This window comes from Micropterus dolomieu, linkage group LG19, assembly GCF_021292245.1.
Source record: "Micropterus dolomieu isolate WLL.071019.BEF.003 ecotype Adirondacks linkage group LG19, ASM2129224v1, whole genome shotgun sequence".
NCBI classification, from domain to species: domain Eukaryota; kingdom Metazoa; phylum Chordata; class Actinopteri; order Centrarchiformes; family Centrarchidae; genus Micropterus; species Micropterus dolomieu.
Window position 1 is genome coordinate 15,534,855 of NC_060168.1, and position 20,679 is coordinate 15,555,533.

Here is a 20,679-nt window from a genome sequence, read left to right on the forward strand (position 1 = left end):
AGAACCCCTAAACTGACAAATTAGACCACAGAACCCCATTTGAGATTTTGTCCCAGGGTTACCCATATGTATACATATTTCTGTGGGTTAAGACTAGGTCAATCAAGAGAGATTTGTTTTTAATTATTTATCCAGTACTATCCAGTATTTCACAAGAAAAACATTTCTTATGACCCCAGGTGTGGTTGTTGTCTTCAAGTGAACACAGCAGGTTCCTCCATATAATCTTAACTTCACTCAAAGAGTCCCTGACTTGACTCCACATCCACAATATTTACTGTAATGTATTTCTAATTAACCTTTATTTAACCAAAACCAAGCCTCATTGAGAATAAAGATCTCAACCAAAATAGGCATCATTAAAAATGAGTCACAGACAAACAACTTAAAACTACAAAATCATTATCGTACAATTTATAACACAATAACATAAAAGAGCTTTCTAAAACCAGAGAAATAACTAAGACAAATCCAAACAATAACTTAATGAGACTAAGACAACAGGACTGTACTATACCCTAAAACATCGGCAGCCAGAAGAATCCAGATGACACTCGATAAATAATATTATTCACTAGCTATGTGTCAGTCATCATTTTATTACCTTCTTCTTGTCCTCTTCCCTAACCTGTACCACCTCCATATCTTCACCAGGTTATTGTCCACTGCATCCCGGGAGCGCTGAGTGACACAACATCAAACTGAGATCAACCTTCTTATTCTACAGTAACTAAAACAGGTTCCCCTGCAGCACACCGACCCTTTGAAAGAATGAGTCTGTACAGTGTATTACATGTGAATGTCTTTTGCAAAGCTTGTTTCTGAATCAAAGTGATTCCTGTCATCTAAAAGTCATATAAATATATATATACATATATATTATAAAATATTATAAATATTAGTGTGGTACTGCCTATGAAAGGGTACATTTAAAATGTGCAAATATGCATTTATTTACGTGGAAGTGTCTTGTGTGAGAAAATCTTTTACATGCACGTAACCACTTGTAACCACTAATATCTCTATAGCAAGGCTTGTGTATACTTACTGTAGAGGTCCTCTGTAAACTCTTACGTTACATTACTTTTATTTAAGCCTGAAGGTGAACAGGTCTTACATACATACATACATACGTACAGGTTCTTAAATAGATTCATCTCCATGGTAATGTTATATAGTACAAATAATAATATACAGTGATATTAGTTAACACTGACAATACTGGATGTTTAATGTCAGAGAAGCTCATGCTTCTATATTTGCATTAAAATCAATCAGAGGTACATTTTCCTTTCTATCCAAGAAAGAAAATATTTAGCCTTTAACCCACATTATTATTACATTATGTGCAGTATAAGGGCATAGTTTAGACTGTCATTTACTTGCATCTTTTGATAGGCAATGTGAACTATATTCATGTAGTTGAAGATGTTTACAGAGTGACTTTGGATGAATGAGCACTGTGTGTGAGCACAGCACATCCACCTGTGATTGCAACTTTACAGATGTTTAAAAGAAATTGCCGTATTTTTGATTACCTTTGAGTGTTAATATCCTTGCAGATGAACTGATGATGAAGTGACGTCGATCCAGCATATTTTTCAAAGTTTATGACTTAATGTATGTTTGTATAGTTCAGTATGTTCATGACTGTGACACGAAGAGCCTGCTCGGAAGTCTGTTGCCATCTTTTACCTGTGAGTCTCCTTGCAAAAGCGGCCCCCAGGACAGGACCACTTTTCAAGGATTTATCTTTAGCTTTTAGCTATATCTGGTGCAATACATGTTTTGTATATTGTCTTTGTTAAATAAACAAAATAATAAAATGCTCAGATTGATGGCATATTCTACACATATAAAGCTGTATGCATAGACTGTACTAGCTACTAACAATTAATAACAGGCTGTAGTAAAGTTGAATCTGCAAGACCACTTTGAACACCTGCTGAGATGGCCCTCAAAGAATCAGCTCACACACGTTTTAGGATCTAAAGTGTGTTTATTTTCCATTCATCAGTGTACAAGATTCCAAGGTAAAAGCTCAACTGTTAATTCTGTTCGATGTAAACATTTTGGGTATTAAGATAATTGAATAGCTTGACCTACAGATTAAAAATGAGGATTTTTCTGTTACCAAACTGATCAGTATCAGAACAGTTCCTGCTTTGGCTCCCTTTCCCATGTTGGTGTTTTAAAATGACCTGAACAAGCGCTACTCAGGTTCTAATTCTTTTGATTTCTGGGAGTGGAGCAACCTTTAGTTTTCATTTCATTTTGCCTCTTTTAATGCTTTCAGTATTTCGCCATGACTGTTGTGTAAGCAAATGGGCATCATCCTAGTTCTGTTTTTCCCTCGTGAGTTTTCTCCTCTCAAGCGCAGACTCAGATGCATTTAAACTCAGAAAGCATATTACTGGTGATTTTATTGTGTGCGCGCTGCAATTGTGTTGTTGAAAAGAAGAATCAATTCCTACTGTGGCATAAAGTTGATATAAACTTGTATAAGCTGCACAGCCATGTCCAAGTTAGTATGTGTGATGTGTCCAAAATTACTGTATGAATGGACAGAAAACAGAAATGGCTGCTTTATGCCAAAAAAAACACAACACACTTATGTCACTGACAACCGAGTGAGAAGGAATAGTGAAGAAAGACACTGCTCAAAGAAGTTAAGGGAACATTTAAATCACACATCAGATATCGATGATTGAAATTGTTCAAAGTTCAAAATCTTTATTGTGCAGTTCATTAAGAACAAGATGACATAACAACAGTCAGTGGAAGCCAAAATCACCAACTGACTGAAGGCTGCATTCAAAATCACACCAAAAATCAAAGTAAAGAAATTGAAATCACAGGCTGATGCAACGTGCGTGACTTTCATTCACAGCAACTAATGTGACTCAATAGTTTGGCCCCCACGTGCCTGTATGCAATCCTGACAACGTCTGGGCATGCTCCTGATGAGACGGTGAATGGTGTCCTGGGGGATCTCCTCCCAGACCTGGATCAGGGCATCAGTGAGTTCCTGGACAGTCGGTGGCACTACTTGGCAGCATCGAATGTGCAGATATATACCGTCCCAGAGGTTCTTAATTAGATTCGGTTGTGGGGACTGTGAGGCCAAGTCAATAGCATCAATGCCTTTGTCATCCAGGAACTGCCTACACACTTGAGGCCGGGCATAGTCCTGTACCAGGAGGAACCCAGGGCCCACAGCACTGTTTGTAGGGTCGGACAATGGCTCTGAAAATTTCATCCCGGTACCTAATATCAGTTAGGGTACTGTTGGCTAGCACATGGAGGTCTTTGCGACCTGCCAGTTGAGCTGCACGGTGCTGGGCTTTGAGCACAGATGTCACGAGAGGAGCTGGACTAAACAAGTGACAGTGATTTACAATCACTTATGCTTACCAACTAGATAGATATCCCAGATATTTAATTGACTTGATGTTATACTGTGATTAAGTGGTCCCTTATTTTGAGTAGTGTATGTGCAAGACATTCAGTCAGCCAGTCATCAGTGATGGATGAAACCCACAAGCACAATTATGGTGTGATTCTATGACATTTCAACCTCCGCAGTTTGTTCATATCTCAACACGCTCACAGGCATGAAAGTTTACAATTTATAACAATGATGCTCGAAACCACAAAAACGCCAACATTTTGGTCACTTAATTTATTACCAGTCATTTCACTGAGTAGACAAACATTTCAACATTGTAATACAAGTATTTCCCTTTTGTTGGGAGTCTGGAGAAGAGGGAAATCCAGCAGAGGCATTTTTTGTAGTCATCTTTGGTCTGTGTTAATTTTTTAATGTTCACAGTATTTAATAGACGTAGCTGGCAGTGTACAGAGACTGCATGGAGGCCTTGTCAGCTGAGCCAGTGGGCTTGTACTCTCCTTTGGAAGCCAAGCCATTGATCTGAGAGTGGGAGAATTCAAAGACAAATCTGTTAATGATCAGCCAAGTTACCTGGACCACATTAGTGCAAGTCTGAATAGACCAAAAGCTTTTTATAAATCAGTCATTTACCACTCAGTATAAAGCTGGGTAATAAAAGATAAGAGTCATTTAATAGCCAGTTTTGTGCACAGTCCACAACTACAAGTGTGAATTAATCATTAGCGTCCATTTGTGGTTAGAGATAGAGGATCACGACTTCTGAGACTCACCTTGGCCCTGTTGCAGAAAGTTTCCTGTGTAGCTGCCTTGTTGGCAGCTTTGCCTTGCCAGGTTGCAAGAGCAGAGGCCTGGAGTGCACGGCCGTAAGAGAAGGTCAGCTTCCACGGTCGATGTAGGGGCACCTGGTTGATGGCGTTCAGGTTGACGGAGGCCTCCTCCTCACTCTGGCCTCCAGACAGGAAGCAGATGCCTGGAAGGACACAGAAAGCAGCATGATATTTGTACTTGGAAATTACTGACAAACTTAAGTTTTTACCACCGACAAATTCAGACTGTTGTACCAGGTGTCAGACATCATTTTTACAAGAGACTGAAGTCTCGCAATTCTCGCTCTGAAATCTCATGAGAGTTGAGTTGAATGGTGATTCCGAATCCAACGTATGTGAAAATAGGGCTCAGGTTTATATATACAGAAATTATCCTTGAAGGAAAAAGTTGGTACTCACCGGGCACAGCGGCGGGGACGGTGCGCCTCAGAGCGGTCACTGTGGCCATGGCAACTTCCTGAGGGGTGTACTTCTTGGTGCAGGAGTGTCCAGCAGTGACCATGTTGGGCTTCAGCAGAGTGCCCTCCAGGTACACGTGGTGGTCAGACAGAGCCTTGTACACAGCAGCCAGAACCTAAAGATGAATAGGCAGATTTATTACTACACATACTTACAAATATCATCTGATGGGAAAAGATTTAACGGTTGGTGGTCGGCTGACTAAGTCAAAGATGGCGAACCAACCTTTTCTGTGACATACTGGCAGCGCAGCAGGTCGTGGTCTCCGTCAGGCAGGATCTCTGGCTCCACAATAGGCACCAGGCCATTCTGGAAGAGTACATAAATGTCAATTTAAAATGAGTAACTTGCAGCCAACATTTTTCCATCACAATTTATTAAGCCACACACACATACCTGTTGGCAGATGCTGGCATATCTGGCAAGGACATTGGCATTCTCTGCAATGGCGAGAGCTGATGGGCAGCCATCTGAGATCTTGAGCACACACCTCCACTTGGCAAAGTCACAACCGTCTTTCTTATACTGGGCACAGCGCTCTGAGAGACCATCAAGACCTACAGAGAAACAACAAGCCCCAGAAGGTTGGTAGTGCTCATTCTACATTATGTTTCAGAAACAGATTTTGCAATAAAGAACTGTTGCACTTCTGGGCTTTGAATTTTACTTTGAGGCACCCAGAGAAATGCAGTATGTCACCTTGTGTGGTTGTCTCTCCATCTGTTCCATTCAGACCAGCAGTGCCTTTGTCTACCTGCAGCACGAAAACCAAAAACATACCCATTAACTTACAACTGTCAACATGGGGAAGACCTGAAGATGTACACATTCTACTCGACTCAATCACAACTCCTCACCTTTATGCCGACAACAATGCCCTTTTCCTTGACGACTTGGGGGAAGAGCTTGCCGCTGTCTGACTTCTGGTAGAGCGTCTCGTGGAAGAAGATGATCCCACCGATGCTGTTGGCGATGGAGGGGGGGGAGGAGAACAGGATGTCACGGAAGAAGCGACGGTTCTCCTCAGTGTTCTCCACGTTGATTTTCTGGAGACGCTTTGCCATGGTTCCTTGGAAGAAGAGGGTAAGGGAATCATTTCACACTGGTCACCCTCTCGCCATCAAACAACTGGGCACTTGGGGCTCACCTGTTGATTCATCTGCAGCCAGGATTCCCTTTCCTGGAGCTACGATCCTCTGAGCAATGTCAGAGAGCTCTTTCTTCTGCTCCGGAGACAGGGATGGGAACTGATGAGTCATCCTAGAGGAGAGAAACAAGTTTATGGCACAGGTGAAAACTGTCAAAACTGTGGTAAGAATGAGGAAAAACTTGTTGTTTTTTTTTCTCCAGCAACACAATGAACCTCTGCTACCTGCCTTTCTTGCACCACCTCTGTAAATATTTGCCTTGCATGGTTGAACTTCAGCCCTCAAACAGATAAGTTCTGCAGTTGGATGTGCAACTTAAGTTCATAGTTCACTTAATAGGTAATGTTTTCCCAAAACATTCTGCAGAAGACCCCCAACACACACAAGCACTTTAACACACTGCTTAATAATCCTTATTTTAGAGGAAAATGAATAATTCTCTAAAATAAGGATCATAAACGGCATGTTGACGCGGATGCTTCCTTTCAACTATTTGCACATGCAGAGAAGCCTACAGACACCACACGTCAATAGGCTATACAACTCTTTTAAAGTGAAGTCACCACCAATCTATAGGCCTATTGCAGAAACTAAATGGACATCCTAATGCATAAGTTTAATAACTCGAGCATACAGACATGACAACCTGTCGCATAAACTTGCAGCTTAAAACCATAAGTGCAACACTACTCTCATAGCTGCACACTTACGAACAGGATAAAACCCAAAGACGCAGACTAATGTTGCAGAAACCAGGCAAAGCGGTTCACTTCACTTTTCATAAAAACAAATGGAGATCAGCAACAGCAACAATATGCAAAAGCTAAAAACGCGTCTTACTTGAGAGTTATGTCAAACCGAGACGGGAACGTAAGTGACAACCGGGCCTCTACAGCCTCCAAACAGAAATTTGACTGATTGAGAAGGACGAGAACTGGGCACAACGCTGTATTTATTGAGTGTTTGGCTCTGTGGAGGAGGCGCTTGTGATGTGGCGGGGCGTGTGTCATCACGGTAACGCAATTGGCCCGGTGAGACACACAGGGGCGGTGTTTGCGAGGAATGGCATCGACGTCTATGATCGACGCGCTTCTGTAGACTTTGGTCTCATAACAGAAGCCTATAGGAAGATGAGTTGAAAACAAGACAGGGAACACTGTGTCGTTATAAAATCAAAGTCTGCATGCATGCACGTACACTGCACACTGCCGCGGAAAATGATGCAATGTAGCCTAAAGTGAGAGGCCTGCTATGTTGCAATTCAGGTTTCTTTGTCCGGTGAAAGTGTAACATGCAAGATATTAATTCAGAAAGGAATTATGTAAGTCACAGATCCACTCCTGCTAAAGCAGACAGTCATGTAATCTTAACCTTCCCAAATATCAGATAGCCTACAGATGTCCTAACCTATGGAAAGATCATTTGGTTAAAATCACATCTTCCTTAAAGTCCTGCAGACAAGGAAGGTGTCGCAATAACAATAGCAATAGCAACTTTGATCAAAAAATTTAAATATCTCTACTGTGGTCGGTCAGTCAATGTAGGCCTATTTGGTACACAAATGGTTAACAATCAGCCGCAAATTAGCAAGAGAAACCAAGGGGAGTTTTATTCTGGCCACTGCAATGGAGTTCTAGGGCCACTGTTCTGCTGGAACATAGGAGTTAAAAAGTTACGTTCATTTACGTGAATAAGTGCCACATATTCACTTTAGGCCCCGAGGAAATCAGGTCGGCTGAGTCAGTGAACTCTTTTAAGTCCCTTCTTAAAACATACTTTTATAGGAGAGCCTTTCCCGATCTTATTTGACTTTATTTTATCCCTTTTATTTTATTGTATTTTACTAATTTTATATTTATCTTAAACGTGTATTTTAGTCTTTTCAATGTTTTCATGCTTTTATCTTGTATTGTTTTTGTATTATTGTCTCTTGGGTATTATTGTCTTTACACTTGTTAAAGCACTTTGTAATTTGTTTTTGAAAAGTGCTCTACAAATAAAGATTATTATTATTATTATTATTTAAAGAGGTTAGGCTACTTCCCCAAACAAAAAATACAAGAGGAGGGAAGACTAAACCATGCCTTCATTTGTCCTGACTCAGCAGGAATGATATTAAAGAGAGAAGTTGAGCTACAGGACAATACAAACTGGAAAGCAATACATAATGCGTGAGAGCTGCATTATAGTCCATTATATTTTTATATTTTAGATCATCACCTTTATATAAAGACATTTGCACCATCATTTGGTGCAGAAACATTCACCAGAATGCAGGAAATAAAGTGTTTAACACTCAGAATTTCCCCCAGACCCCTAATGTGTGCCATCCAATGTTGCAATGAAATGCCCTTGCCTGCAGAGCATGTACTAGGCCTATATGTCTTTATATACACACAAACGCACGTGTGTGTATCAGATAAGGCCTGTATGCATTTTGCACCAGCAGAAACGTGTATTAACGTTTATTTTATTTCATTACAATTTTTATTATAACTGATTCACTTTCCGATTTGGTATGCTACATTTAGGGAATGTTATTTTATATATAATCACACTAGTAGGCTATAGGTTTATAGTATAGTTTTAGCTTAGTTAATTAAATGGAACCGAATAAGCCATTAGTTACTACAGTAAAACATGCATTTTCATGTTAACCTATGTAGGCTACACATCGCTTGTCAAACACGCCATGCACACACAGTTCCCATATCGATTACTGAAAATGGCCCAAAAAGAACTTGTTAGTGTGTTTGTAATGCTCTCACCAGTCCATGATTGAATCGATAGGCTGGAGTAGATAACTCACAAATAATGACATGCCAGCTTTTACACAACCAGGACTCTGCACCCTGTGCAATGTACGCTTTCATAGTGCTGATTAGAATTTACATAAGGACTAGCTGTCAGAGTCACGGGAGTTTAAAATATTGTCCTGACAAGTTTAAATATGTGAGTTGAAGTTGGAAATAATATTGTTGGTTTCTTTGTTTTGGTTGCCTAATAATTGCTACAATAAATCGTTGAATAAATCTGTGAATCTGTGGGAGGCCAACACTGCAGCTATATAAAATAGGCCTATCTCTAAAGTGAAGCCATAAATTATGACATTTCTAATTTGTTTCTGGAGTTTCAATGAAAGAAGATCATCCATTAAAAACATCTTAATTAATCTGTGGTCTTTTTACTTTCTTGGGTTATAACACAATGTTTGATATCTAGTACATTTATATTATTAAACAGCACTGTACACTTACATTAGGGCTGGATTACCAACAGGGCAATGTGCAACTTTCAAGGGGCCCCAAAAGCCTCAGGTTCAATCTGTGTCAGTTATTTGTAATTTGTCTGTGAATTTGCACCCCTAAAGTACAATATCAACTGAGCCCAACATCCTTAGTCTTGTGGCCCTATCTTGTAGAAGGGACCAGTTCTATCACTTTATTTATTTTATTTTATTTTATATTGTGCTCTTGTGGTGCACTTTGCTAAATTATGTTGTGTTGCATCAAATCACCACAAACTAATTTAGCCATATCTAGGCTAAGGTAATAGTATTCCAGTAAGGATGTAGTAAGCTACTGGTTGGTTTCTGAGTGTCTGTGTTAAATAAAATTAACATCTGTATTGGGTGTGTCAATTAAATTATAGGAACTTGGAGAAAAGGGGGCCCAACAGAAACTGGATGCATATTAAGTTTGATTCCCTTTATGCCGGTAGGTGGCGCAATGACAGCTGAAGATTGACCAACTCGTTCACACTTCCGTTTCCGAGAGGCAAGGAGCCGCAATAACAACAGCCACAGACAGATTTAGTTCATTATAAACTCTTAACATTCACAGCGGTAAGATTTAGGTTAGGTGTGACTGATATTGACAATATTCTGAAGTTAATACATTGATCTGTCGGCTCAGAGCATCAACAGCAGCTAAAGCTGGCGTTAGCACGCGGCTAACGTTAGCCTAACGTTACACTGGCTGATTTAATCAGCTTTTTCGGGTTTCAAAGTGATACATCATTTTGTGTGCATTTGTTTCGAAGCCTCTTCGCTTAGGTAGGTGAATGCGGTTTAAGAGTGAACATGAAGGCATTTCTATCACTTAACGTTAATGTTAGCTAGCGCGCATAGCGTAGCTTTGTCGTTCATCCATCTGAATCTATCAGCCCTCCACATCCTTCATCAGTCTCATTTTGCCCTTTTCTCTTACTCTGGGTTTGTTTCAGGAGTCTGAGGATGTCGGGACAGAAGCGTCCTGCTGACCCCAGCGGTTCCTCGTCCTCCGGTGCGCCCCCAGAGAAGAGGAGGGAGAGGGAAGGAGAGGACGGAGGTCCCGGTGTCAGCGCGGCTGCCACCGCGGTGGAGACAGTCATCAAACTGGGAGGAGTGTCCAACTCAGTGAGCCCCTTTATTTTCCACCCTACTGCTAATCATTTATTCACAATCTCAGTCTCAGAAGCTTAAAGTCATGTGTGTTTGGCTGCTTTTGCCTTTTGTGATGTTTGTTTCTAATGTTTGAATCCATTCTTTTTCAGGAAGAACAAGACATCAAAGCTCTCCAGACTAAGAACCGAAAGCTGGGTGAATCACTCGATCAAAGACAGGTAAATTCATTCTCAAATAGGTGTTTACAACTCTTTATACACACAAGCATGTACTCTCTTGTTTGCAGAGAGGTGAATCTCTTTCTTTGTGGGTTTGCAGGTGATTGAGGATGAATTGCGAGAGCGAATTGAGAGACTGGAGACCCGCCAGGCCACTGATGATGCCAGTCTGCTGATCCTTAATAGATACTGGAACCAGGTGAACAAGTTTAGACAAGGAACCAAAATCAAAACTGCCTTGTTCGACATTTACAGCCTCCTCTCCCATAAAGATTGAAGAATTGAAATGTGATGCCATCCTCTCCCTCCTTTAGTTTGATGAACACATTCAACTGATCATCAGGCGTTACGAGCAAGCAAACAGCGAACCTGAGAAATCTCTGACAGGTGAGGGACGGAGCCTGAAGCCGGAAACTCCAGAGCCTGATGGCGACTCCAACCAGGAGAGGGCCAAAGACAGAGGTAAAAGACAGAACTGACACGGGATCATGACCTTGAAAGCAAGAACATGCAGATATTTGATTAACAAGCCAAAACCTTCTTTCTTCCTGTTGTCACTTAGGCCACCAGGGAGAAGCGGCCAACTCCTTCCTGGCCACGCTGGCGAGCAGCAGCAGTGAAGAGATGGAGGCTGAGCTTCAGGAGAGGGTTGAGTCCAGCCAGAAGCAGGCCACTCGCGTGGTGGAGATCTACGAGTGTCTGAAGAGCACTGTGGACCAACTGCAGGCAGAGCTGGACTCTGGAGCTGGTGAGATAAAAGGAGGGAGACCTGTTGAAATTGCTGTAATGGCGTTCAGCTGAGGATGAAACTTATTTGGGATGAATCAAGTCAGTTTATGTGTTGACACCCATAAAATGTAATATCATTGCTGGGTTTCTTTCCAGATGGCACTCTGTGGCAGGCAGCTTCCAAACTGAACTCTCTCCTGACTAGTGAAAACGAGCGGCTGCAACAGCTGACGGAGGACCTCAAGCAGAAGCACAGTCACATGACGAGCGAGGTACAGATCACCGCTTCCTCACTCACTGCTGCAATATGTTCCCTCTCAGTTTTAGACAACCTGAACAGGACAAAAATGCATGTAAAAATGTAAATGTCTCTTTGAATCTTTGCTACCACATCATAGGAGAATTTGTTTGTAAGAGAATTTAGGCTGTTGTAGCAGTTGATCATAAATACATGATAGATTTTTACATTTAATTCACTCAAACTTATTATTACACCATGGCTCACTTCATAAAGGATGTCATTAAGTACGTTGTTAATTTGTTTTTTCTGTTACTCATCACCTCTACTAACAGTTGCTTTGCTGCAGAGTAATTATGTTTCTATGAGCTTTTGTGTGTGTGGTGTCAAGTCTCTCTGTTTTCCTGTCTTGTCCAGTCCCGGCCTCTGGGTCGTGCAGCTAACAAAGCAGACCAGCGTGTCAGTGAGCTGCAGGTTCTGATCGAGGAGCTCCAGTGGGACATGGAGAAGATCCGCCGCCGAGAGAACAGACTGAATGCACACCTGACCGACATCCTGGAGAGGGTGAGGATGTGTTCTCTCTGACAGAGTATGAAAGTGTTGGGCAAATGTTCTGATGTTTATATTAAAGTACGTTATTACATTTCCATGCAATGCATCCCAGGTGAACAGCAAAGGCTATAAGGTGTGTGGGGAGGCCAGCAGCGTCTGTGGGACCATCACCATTAACAAGAGAAAGGTAGGAATTCTAAGACAAAAGTGTGACGTGAGAGAGCCCCATAAATTCTTGATTTTTGTAGGTTTTTTTTTTTTTATACTTGTTGACATTTTCCGTCTTCTCTGCTTTCAAGTTTGAAGAGATGAACAGTGAGATGGAGGAGAGCAGGGAGCTGGCCGACAACCGCCTCATTGAGCTGCAGAAGCTCCAGCAGGACCTGCAGACTGTGCAGCAGGAGAACAACAACATGGAGGTGGACTCTTCTGACTTTCATTTGGATTACATTATTCTTTTTAATAATGTTGGCACACCCTCCTCAGAAGTATTCAAGCAACATTAAAACAAAGAACTTTACATTGTCATGTAAGATTACGCGATTAAAGTACACACTCCTAAAACTAATTTACTGACATGGCAAATTTAACCAGAAGGAGTAGAAAAATGAAGTAGAAAAATATGGGTTGAAAAAGCACTGCGTCAGTGTAAATGTTTACCCAGAAATCTCTATAGTGAATCTTATTCTAAAATGCTAGTTATACAGTACTTTATTGTATTAAAAAACATTTTTCGGCTGTGTCCTTTTTTCTCTTTGGCTCTTGTCTCTGCCTCCCTTTCCTCTTCTCAGGCAGAGCTGCTGAGTCGAGCAGAGGGCATGGTGAAAGAAACTTCTGAGTATCGCTGTCTGCAGTCACAGTTTTCTGTTCTCTACAACGAGTCTCTGATCCTCAAGGCTCAATTAGATGAGACACGCGCTCGACTCAACACTACCAGGACGGCTAGGCTTCGACAGCTGGAGCACATGGAGGTGTGTGTCTGTCTGTCTGTCTGTCTTTCTATTTGTCTATCTGTGTATGTGGCCTTTTGTCTTTTTTTTTTTTTTTTTTTTTACTCTCATCCCCTCTATGTACAGAATGACGAGGTGGCTCTGCAGAGGAAGGTTCGTACAGAGGTGTTTCAGCTGGAGGACACACTGGCTCAGGTCAGGAAGGAGTACGAGATGTTGCGCATCGAATTTGAACAGACTCTTGCTGCCAACGAGCAAGCAGGTAACTAACAGGTTCTGGTTTAAATAGTGAATGAGATGGAGGAATTGTGCTGAAAAGGCAGTACAACTAAGACTGACATGATGTCCTAATGTGTTCTTGCTCTCTTTTTTTTCCCTGTTTCATTCTGCCTCCTCCTCTCAGGTCCCATCAACAGGGAGATGCGTCACTTGATTAGCACACTGCAAAACCACAACCAGCAAATGAAGGGAGAGGTGGTGAAATACAAGATCAGACTAAGAGAGACACAAGCTGAGCTCAACCAGGTAGGTCAGCAGGAGACAGCAAAATAAATTTTCTGTATAAATTAAGTGGACCCAGCCACTGTGACGTCACCCATTGTTTTTTGGAAAACAATTTTTAAGACTTGCGTTTGGCATATTGGCCGTCATTTAGTACGGTGCCTCCATAAATCAAGCGTCAGTTCAGGCAGGCAACGAAGTCAAGCTCAGCTCACAATCCCAGCACATGAGCTGATAGCAGCCATCAGTGTATCAGATTAATCATTTCATTCTGTATTAATGCCTGCTCTGTTCCGTACCCTGGGGGGTCTTTTTACTACTGCTCTCTGCCTCGGGCTTTCCATGTATGCACATGGATAGGCTGGGAGGTGCTCTCAGAACAGAGCTATACCCCCAAACTTTACTTACTGTGCTGCAAATATCAGTTTCTTTGACTGAAGTTGTCCTTACTAATTTCACATTAACTGTTATATTAATTGGGATGCAAATTTTTGGTAGTTGAAAAACAGGCTTATAACAAAATGTACATACCAGGGAAAAAAAATGAACATTTGACTCCTGTGTCATTTAGGACAACTGAACGCTGAACAAGACATTTTTAGGACACCAATATGTTATAATAAACGTTAATTAACTGAAAGCACAGAAAAAGAAAAAAACACAGATGCCACCCAAAAACAAGTGTACAGCTAGCTAAATGTATACAGCACAGTGGATGTGATTTGCCTCTATCCGTCATGGTAGTGACATGTCAGTCACACCCTAAAGCATACCCTGCTTTATTGTCTATTTTCCTCTAATTGGGACCATAATTTTAAAAAGTGAACATCAAATGCTGTATTGAAGAAGACTTGAAACGAACGATTTAGACCATAAACTCATTAGGAAAGCGTTATACTAATCTGTGGCCTCTTTAGGTCCGCGCTTCAAAGGGCAACGCCATCCTCCAATCCCAGTCAAGCACCGAGATGGACATGAAGGATGAGACGACTTCTCCTTTGACCCCAGCCATCTCTGGGGAACCTGTTATCAAGACAGAGCCAGACAACGGCTCCTCGACGCCCAGCAGCACCGGTAACTAACATCTTGAATGAGTATGAAATATGTTATTAGAATATAAACAACTGAAATCTCTTTTATTTTTTTTTTTGTAATTTTAGACATATTAGGACGGTCCTGCTTGATAAATTCTCCTTCACTTTATTTAATCTTCTTTCTGCAGGAGCCTCTGTGAAAACAGAGCTTGGAGTAGAACCCGAGGCAACAGTGAAGGAGGAGGAGAAAGAGGAGAAGAAAGAGAAGGAGGAAAAGAAAGAAAAGGACATTATAAAGAAAGAGGAGAAAGACCGAGAGCGGGAGAAGGAAAAGGAGCGAGAGAGGCCGACGCGCAGCGGTGGCAGCAGCAATGTGATAAAGGAAGAGAAGGAGAAGCCAGGGAGCAGCAGCCAGCCGGAGGAGTCAGCCGGCGAGCGCCTATCTGTGGTCGGAGGGTCAAAGAGGAAAGAGATGGAGCAGCTGAAGATCGTACGAGCAGAACTCAAGTAAGTAGCATGTGTGAAAGTTTAGTCTTTATTTTAGATTAAGCAAATTTTTTTATTTTTTTATTACCAAATAATAAAAACTGGTCAGCCTGGTGGTTAAGGATACTGTCGTCAACAAACATTCAGTTGTGCTGAAACATTAAATATTTTGCATTGATGGTCACATCAATCAGCCATAACCTAAGTGAATAGCACCGATTATCTCATTACCATGGCACCTGTCAGCGAGTGGGATATATAAGGCAGCAAGTGAACAATTTGTCCTCAAAGTTAATGTGTTAGAAGCAGAAAAAATGGGCAAGCATAAGGATTTGAGTGACTTTAACAAGAGATGGCTAGATGATTAGATCAGAGCTTCTCCAAACGGTCTGCAGTGGTCAGTACCTATCAAAAGTGGTCCAAGGAAGGAAAACCGGTGAACTGGCACCAGGGTCATGAGCAGCCAAGGCTCCTTGATGCATGTGGTGAGCGAAGGCTTGATTTAAACGCAATATACGTTTGCGTTGCCCTTTGGCAGACAAAACATGGCCCAATTTAATCATATATTTCAAACATCATGGTTGAAGAAATTGGTTGAAACATGTTTATTTTCAACCCTCTGTTTTTGTTGATGCTGTGGTCTCTGTGAGTCAGCTTCAGGCTGTGGCGTCCAGTAAAAATGCGTACCATTTGTCTAACACACGTGAAAGAACTCATCAGTCATAAGACTCTGTGAATCACCAGCAGTGGCTCACATGGAATAGTAGACTCTTGTCTCAGTATATGGCAGGTAAACAAAAACATTATCACAAAGACAGTTCAACATGTCTGCAGCATGATTTCCTCCCTCATTTCAAGGGCTTTTTAAAAACGAATTGATTTATGACTCTTGGTAGTGTGTTTTTAGGATTCTGGATGATAGTGAAAGTTTTGTTGAAGACTCTTACCTTGACTGTGCAGGAAAGCCCAGGAGTCTCAGAGGGAGATGAAGCTGCTACTGGACATGTACCGGTCAGCACCAAAGGAGCAGAGGGACAAAGTCCAGCTCATGGCAGCAGAGAAGAAGTCAAAGTCAGAGGTGATTCAACACTGCACACTGTTGAACATAGTCACATACATAGAGACATTTACTCACAAGTGAACACAGTGTACAGAAGCAGGATAATGTATGTTTAATTTCCTGTAGAACTTTGTGTTGATATGTGAAAGACTTACGATTCAGCCCTGAGTCCAGTCATTACATGATTTATGGATATTTGTGCTGCAGTAGTAATTATTAAAGGTGTTGTATTGGAGCAGTCCCATAATAATGATGCTGATTCCAGGGGGAGGAGCTGCGGCAGAGGCTGAGGGAGCTGGAGGAGAGAGAGAGGAGGGAGGGCAAGAAAATGGCAGACGAAGAGGCTCTGAGGAAGATCCGCTCCGTGGAAGAGCAGATCGATATCCTCAACAAGAAGCTCTCTATAGCAAAACAGGTGCGTGAGCTGGTCAATTAGTTTTAATGCACAAACAAAACCTCCTTTTTTGCTCGCTTAACACTCTAGTCGCCTCCCCGCTGCTCCCTCCTCAGGAGGAGGACGCGCTGCTGAGCGAGATGGACGTGACGGGCCAGGCCTTCGAGGACATGCAGGAACAGAACATCCGTCTGATGCAGCAGCTCAGAGAAAAAGACGATGCCAACTTCAAGCTGATGAGCGAGCGGATCAAGTCCAACCAGATTCACAAACTGCTAAAAGAGGAGAAGGAGGAGCTCGCCGACCAACTGCTCACTTTAAAAACTCAGGTGAGCCACCTGGCGACACTGTAAGGTGCAATCTGCAAGACCCACAGGTTTGTACATGCAGGTTTTGTGACATGCAGTCATTTCTTACATTCTTTGAATGTACCATGGATTACATCCAATAAAAAACACAACCCTTTGAGTATTTTTTTTTGTTTTTTAAAGTTTGTCATTAAATAAATAAAAGTTAAATCTAACCCTGTACTCCATAGTGCATATTTGTACACACGAAACACGTTGCTCTTCACTGTTACTGTCTATTTATTTGCCCAATTTCTTCTTTGTCGTCTTTTCCCCAGAATTTCACATTTATCTTCTAGCCCCAATGCCTTTGTTTAAAACTTTGTTTACTATCATAATCTTTTGGCTTTGTGCCCATCTGTCAGGTCGATGCCCAGCTGCAGGTGGTGAGGAAGCTTGAAGAAAAAGAGCGCCTCCTGCAGGGCACAATAAGCACTGCTGAGAGAGAGTTGGCACTTCGAACACAAGCTCTGGACATGAACAAACGCAAGGTAACGCATCATTCAGTAATGATGAGCCACGGCTGTGTTTAGATATGCTTAATATTTTCCAAAACAAGACATTCACACAGTGTACAGTATGAGAGGAAAAAAACATTCCAGTTGAGGGAAAACTAAAGACATTGATCCGTCGTCCTGCAGGCTCAGGACTCGGCGTCGCTGTCGGAGGAGGTGCGAACTCAGCTGGAGCAGGTTCAACAGAGGCTCAACCTGGTCAGAGAGGAAGTCGTAGAGAACAGCATCTCCAGGGAGAAAGAGTCCTTTAACGCCCGACGAGCACAGGTAACAACACACAAATACACATGTACGCACAAATAAACTCAAGCTGTTAAGTTTGATACAGTGCTTGGACTTAAAAGACAATACTTGGTACAAAACACACAAACGATGAGGCTATCATTTTGGTGTAAGTTGTGGATAAGAAAGGGTAAATGTTTTTAAACATATAAGTTTTAATGATACAAATGACTCTGCACATAAATACTGTTTCATCTCGTGTCGTGCACAGACCTGGCACGACACATATTTGTTGTTGATTGTTGGTCTTTGTTGTGTATTTATATGTACACAATAATATCTTCCGTTGTGTTACTTCTGCACAGCACAGACCCAGAATAATGCACATGTATATATCTGCAACCTTGTTCTTCCATTCCATATTTATATATTTCTACATTTATTTATGTTTACTGTATGTTTGTCTACGTGTAGCAACTTATCACCACAGCACATTCCTTGTATGTGTAAAACACTACTTGGCAATAAAGCTCCTTCTGATTCTAATGGGGCAGTTATTTTAAATGCAACTCACACAGGAAGAACAAAATGATTTGTCATAACTTGGGGAAGACTCTTCCTTTAAATAAACTGCATGTTTTCTAATTTACAAATTAGATTTGGGGATTGAAACCCTTTGCTTCCTTCATGTATGTATGTATGTATGTATGTATGTATGTATGTATGTATGTATGTATGTATGTATGTAGGCTAAATAGGTATTGCCAGTTTCAATTTAGTTGTTGTCTACTGAAATGGTGAAAAGATGTTCCACATCAACAAGCTGTTAACTCTAACTGTGTTTCAGGAGGACATCTCTAAACTTAGGAGAAAGATTGAGAAGGCCAAGAAACCAGCTGAGAAAATCAGCAACGGAGATGACATCCTAAATGAAGAAATCAATGACTATAAGGTTGGTTTCTGTGTTAAATATATTGACGCTTTCCTGGTTTCACTTATCCTGAATGCAGAATTTGTTACTGAACAGCATCATGGATGCTGGTCGGGGTTTCTGGTGCATCTACATGTTTTTAATGGCTCAGTCAAACAATGAGAACAATTCCTTCCAAAATCCAGGTTAACTAAACTAATTTAGCCAAAATGCACCAAAATTAAGTTTTTTTTGTATGCATAAGAATGCCTACTTTCATATTTTGTGACAAAGGCTTTCATGCTGAGAGTTAGATTAGAAGATTTATACTGTTCTCATGTCTGTATGCTAAATATAAAGCTACAGCCAGCAGCTTCGCTTAGCACAAAGACCGGAAGCAGGGGGAAATAGATAGCTTCTGACTCTGTCCAAAGGTAATAAAATCCACCTACCAGCACCTGGAACGCTCATTTATTACAACTTTTTTTAAATCTGTTCAATAACTAAAGTTTAAGGTCTTTTTAAACTAGTTTTGCAGGGGGTTAGGTGCTTGTATAATTCTTGGCTTTGCTGGTTCCAACCATGAAAAAGCCTGATACATGACCACTGTAAAAGGTTGATTTCTTGTACTTACACTCCGATTTTGGCACAAATTTTGTTAGCTTTGGCCACAGACCTGTTTCCAGTATTTGTGCTAAGCTAAGTTAACCAGTTGCTGGCTGTAACTTAATATTTACATTAAGGCATAAGCGTGGTATCAATGTTCTGATCTCACACTCTGCAAAAAAAGTGTACAAATGTATTTACCGAAGTGTCAAACTTTACCTTTAAACAGCAGTTCGTCATGCTTATAATGTTGCATTACATAAAATCCAAGTGCAAACCACAGACTGAACTCACTCTCACATTCCTTGATATGAACACCTAAGGTGGGAAATTACAGCAGGCATGTCCAGTTATTCTAAACTAATGTCACTGGACCTGGAATTGTTCCAGGATTTGTTTCTGCCTTCTGGCAGAAAGCCCTAAACAGACAGGTTGATGGGACTCTGAAGGCTCTGCTTGTCTTGTAAGCGGGCAGTTTAACCGAATGATGAAATTATTTTTATCCCTCTGGTTTCTGTCAAATGAGACCAACTGTCATTGTGATCACACTTTTGACGGGAACACACAAGAACACTTATAATTCCGACCAACTGTGCAAAGACTCAACATCACAAATTAAGTAACTGAGATTCGCCAGTTGTAGTCAGTGTCCTCTTTCTCAGTTTGTTTTGTTTCCCAGATTTGGTCATACACTTAAAAGGGGCTGTTTATACACCCTGCCATACTACAAGATTTGTGTGTCAACTGTTTTCTGTACTCTCCATGGTCTTGAGAATCCACATCAGGCTTATAATCAGCATTCAGATTATGTGGTGTGTTCTGGACCCTACATTACAAACCATTCAGCTTTGGACAAAAATAGCTTTATTATTCAAACCACCCCCCACCCCTTCTCTTCTCTCTCCCTCTCTCCTTCCCAGGCACGTTTAACGTGTCCATGCTGCAACTCTCGGGTGAAGGATGCGGTACTGACAAAGTGCTTTCATGTCTTCTGCTTTGAGTGCGTTAAAACGCGCTATGACACTCGCCAGAGGAAGTGCCCCAAGTGCAACGCCGCCTTCGGAGCCAACGACTTCCACCGCATCTACATCGGCTAAAGCTGCGTTTCCCCATGGATACTTGGGACGAAAGGGGGTCAACGAGATAAGCAGGAGTGAAAACACTGCTGGAGGGCAAGACTCACCACTGCACTTACATACCCCCTCCCTCTGGATGGACGATTCCAGCCTCGTAGGGCCGCAGTGATGCTCTGAACTGAATGCTTTTTGGTTTTGTTTTTTTTCTTTTCTTAAGAATGACCGAATTCAGCGTCTCCCATCCAGTATCCACTACTGTAATGTGTGTATGGGGGGGGGGGGGGGGGGGTTGCATTCATTGGAAAACAAACCAATATAAAGATTAGCACATGGAGGAAACAAAGTTCCTTCAACTGTAGTGGATATTTGTATACTGTTGCTGAGTGTGTACATACTGTATGTCATTATAGTTTCTTTTTTTATTATTTGAAAACTGCCTCTTGCTCCAAACTGTCCAGAAATCTCTAAACACTTCTGACTTGATGCTGTGTAGTTGATATTCAGTTATAGTTATTAAATTGACATTTAAAAGGTCCAGCTTCTGTTTCATTTTCTCTCTTTTAAAATTGTCAAACTCTGTGAATAAGCTTAACGTTTGACTTGGGAGCATT

The 20,679-nt window shown here is 41.5% G+C and overlaps 2 protein-coding genes across 5 annotated transcripts; one reads left to right on the forward strand and one right to left on the reverse strand.

The window, feature by feature from the left end:
- Positions 1 to 3,667: 3,667 nt before the first annotated feature.
- aldob (aldolase b, fructose-bisphosphate) lies at positions 3,668 to 10,191 on the reverse strand. 2 transcript variants are annotated; one of them, XM_046029895.1, is made up of 9 exons: positions 10,055 to 10,191; positions 5,846 to 5,958; positions 5,556 to 5,767; positions 5,398 to 5,452; positions 5,095 to 5,255; positions 4,924 to 5,007; positions 4,639 to 4,813; positions 4,183 to 4,382; positions 3,668 to 3,931 (listed from the first exon to the last, which is right to left on the reverse strand). In XM_046029895.1, exons 2-9 carry the CDS (start codon positions 5,955 to 5,957, stop codon positions 3,836 to 3,838), a joined length of 1,095 nt encoding a protein of 364 aa, XP_045885851.1. In that variant the 5' UTR covers position 5,958; positions 10,055 to 10,191; the 3' UTR covers positions 3,668 to 3,835. The 2 variants fall into 2 exon arrangements, with proteins under 2 accessions (XP_045885851.1, XP_045885850.1); XM_046029894.1 differs by lacking the exon at positions 10,055 to 10,191 and adding an exon at positions 6,687 to 6,840.
- Positions 9,562 to 20,603, forward strand: rnf20 (ring finger protein 20, E3 ubiquitin protein ligase). 3 transcript variants are annotated; one of them, XM_046029892.1, is made up of 22 exons: positions 9,562 to 9,690; positions 10,071 to 10,242; positions 10,380 to 10,448; positions 10,549 to 10,647; positions 10,763 to 10,910; positions 11,011 to 11,196; positions 11,334 to 11,449; positions 11,833 to 11,979; positions 12,080 to 12,154; positions 12,267 to 12,386; positions 12,759 to 12,938; positions 13,044 to 13,179; positions 13,321 to 13,442; positions 14,336 to 14,492; positions 14,641 to 14,959; positions 15,899 to 16,016; positions 16,264 to 16,413; positions 16,509 to 16,721; positions 17,105 to 17,230; positions 17,381 to 17,521; positions 18,324 to 18,428; positions 19,913 to 20,603. In XM_046029892.1, the coding sequence occupies exons 2-22, from the start codon at positions 10,081 to 10,083 to the stop codon at positions 20,087 to 20,089; spliced, it is 3,066 nt and encodes a 1,021-aa protein (XP_045885848.1). In that variant the 5' UTR covers positions 9,562 to 9,690; positions 10,071 to 10,080; the 3' UTR covers positions 20,090 to 20,603. The 3 variants fall into 3 exon arrangements, with proteins under 3 accessions (XP_045885848.1, XP_045885849.1, XP_045885847.1); XM_046029893.1 differs by having other exon boundaries at positions 9,596 to 9,622; XM_046029891.1 differs by lacking the exon at positions 9,562 to 9,690 and adding an exon at positions 9,701 to 9,900.
- The last annotated feature ends 76 nt before the right edge of the window (positions 20,604 to 20,679 follow it).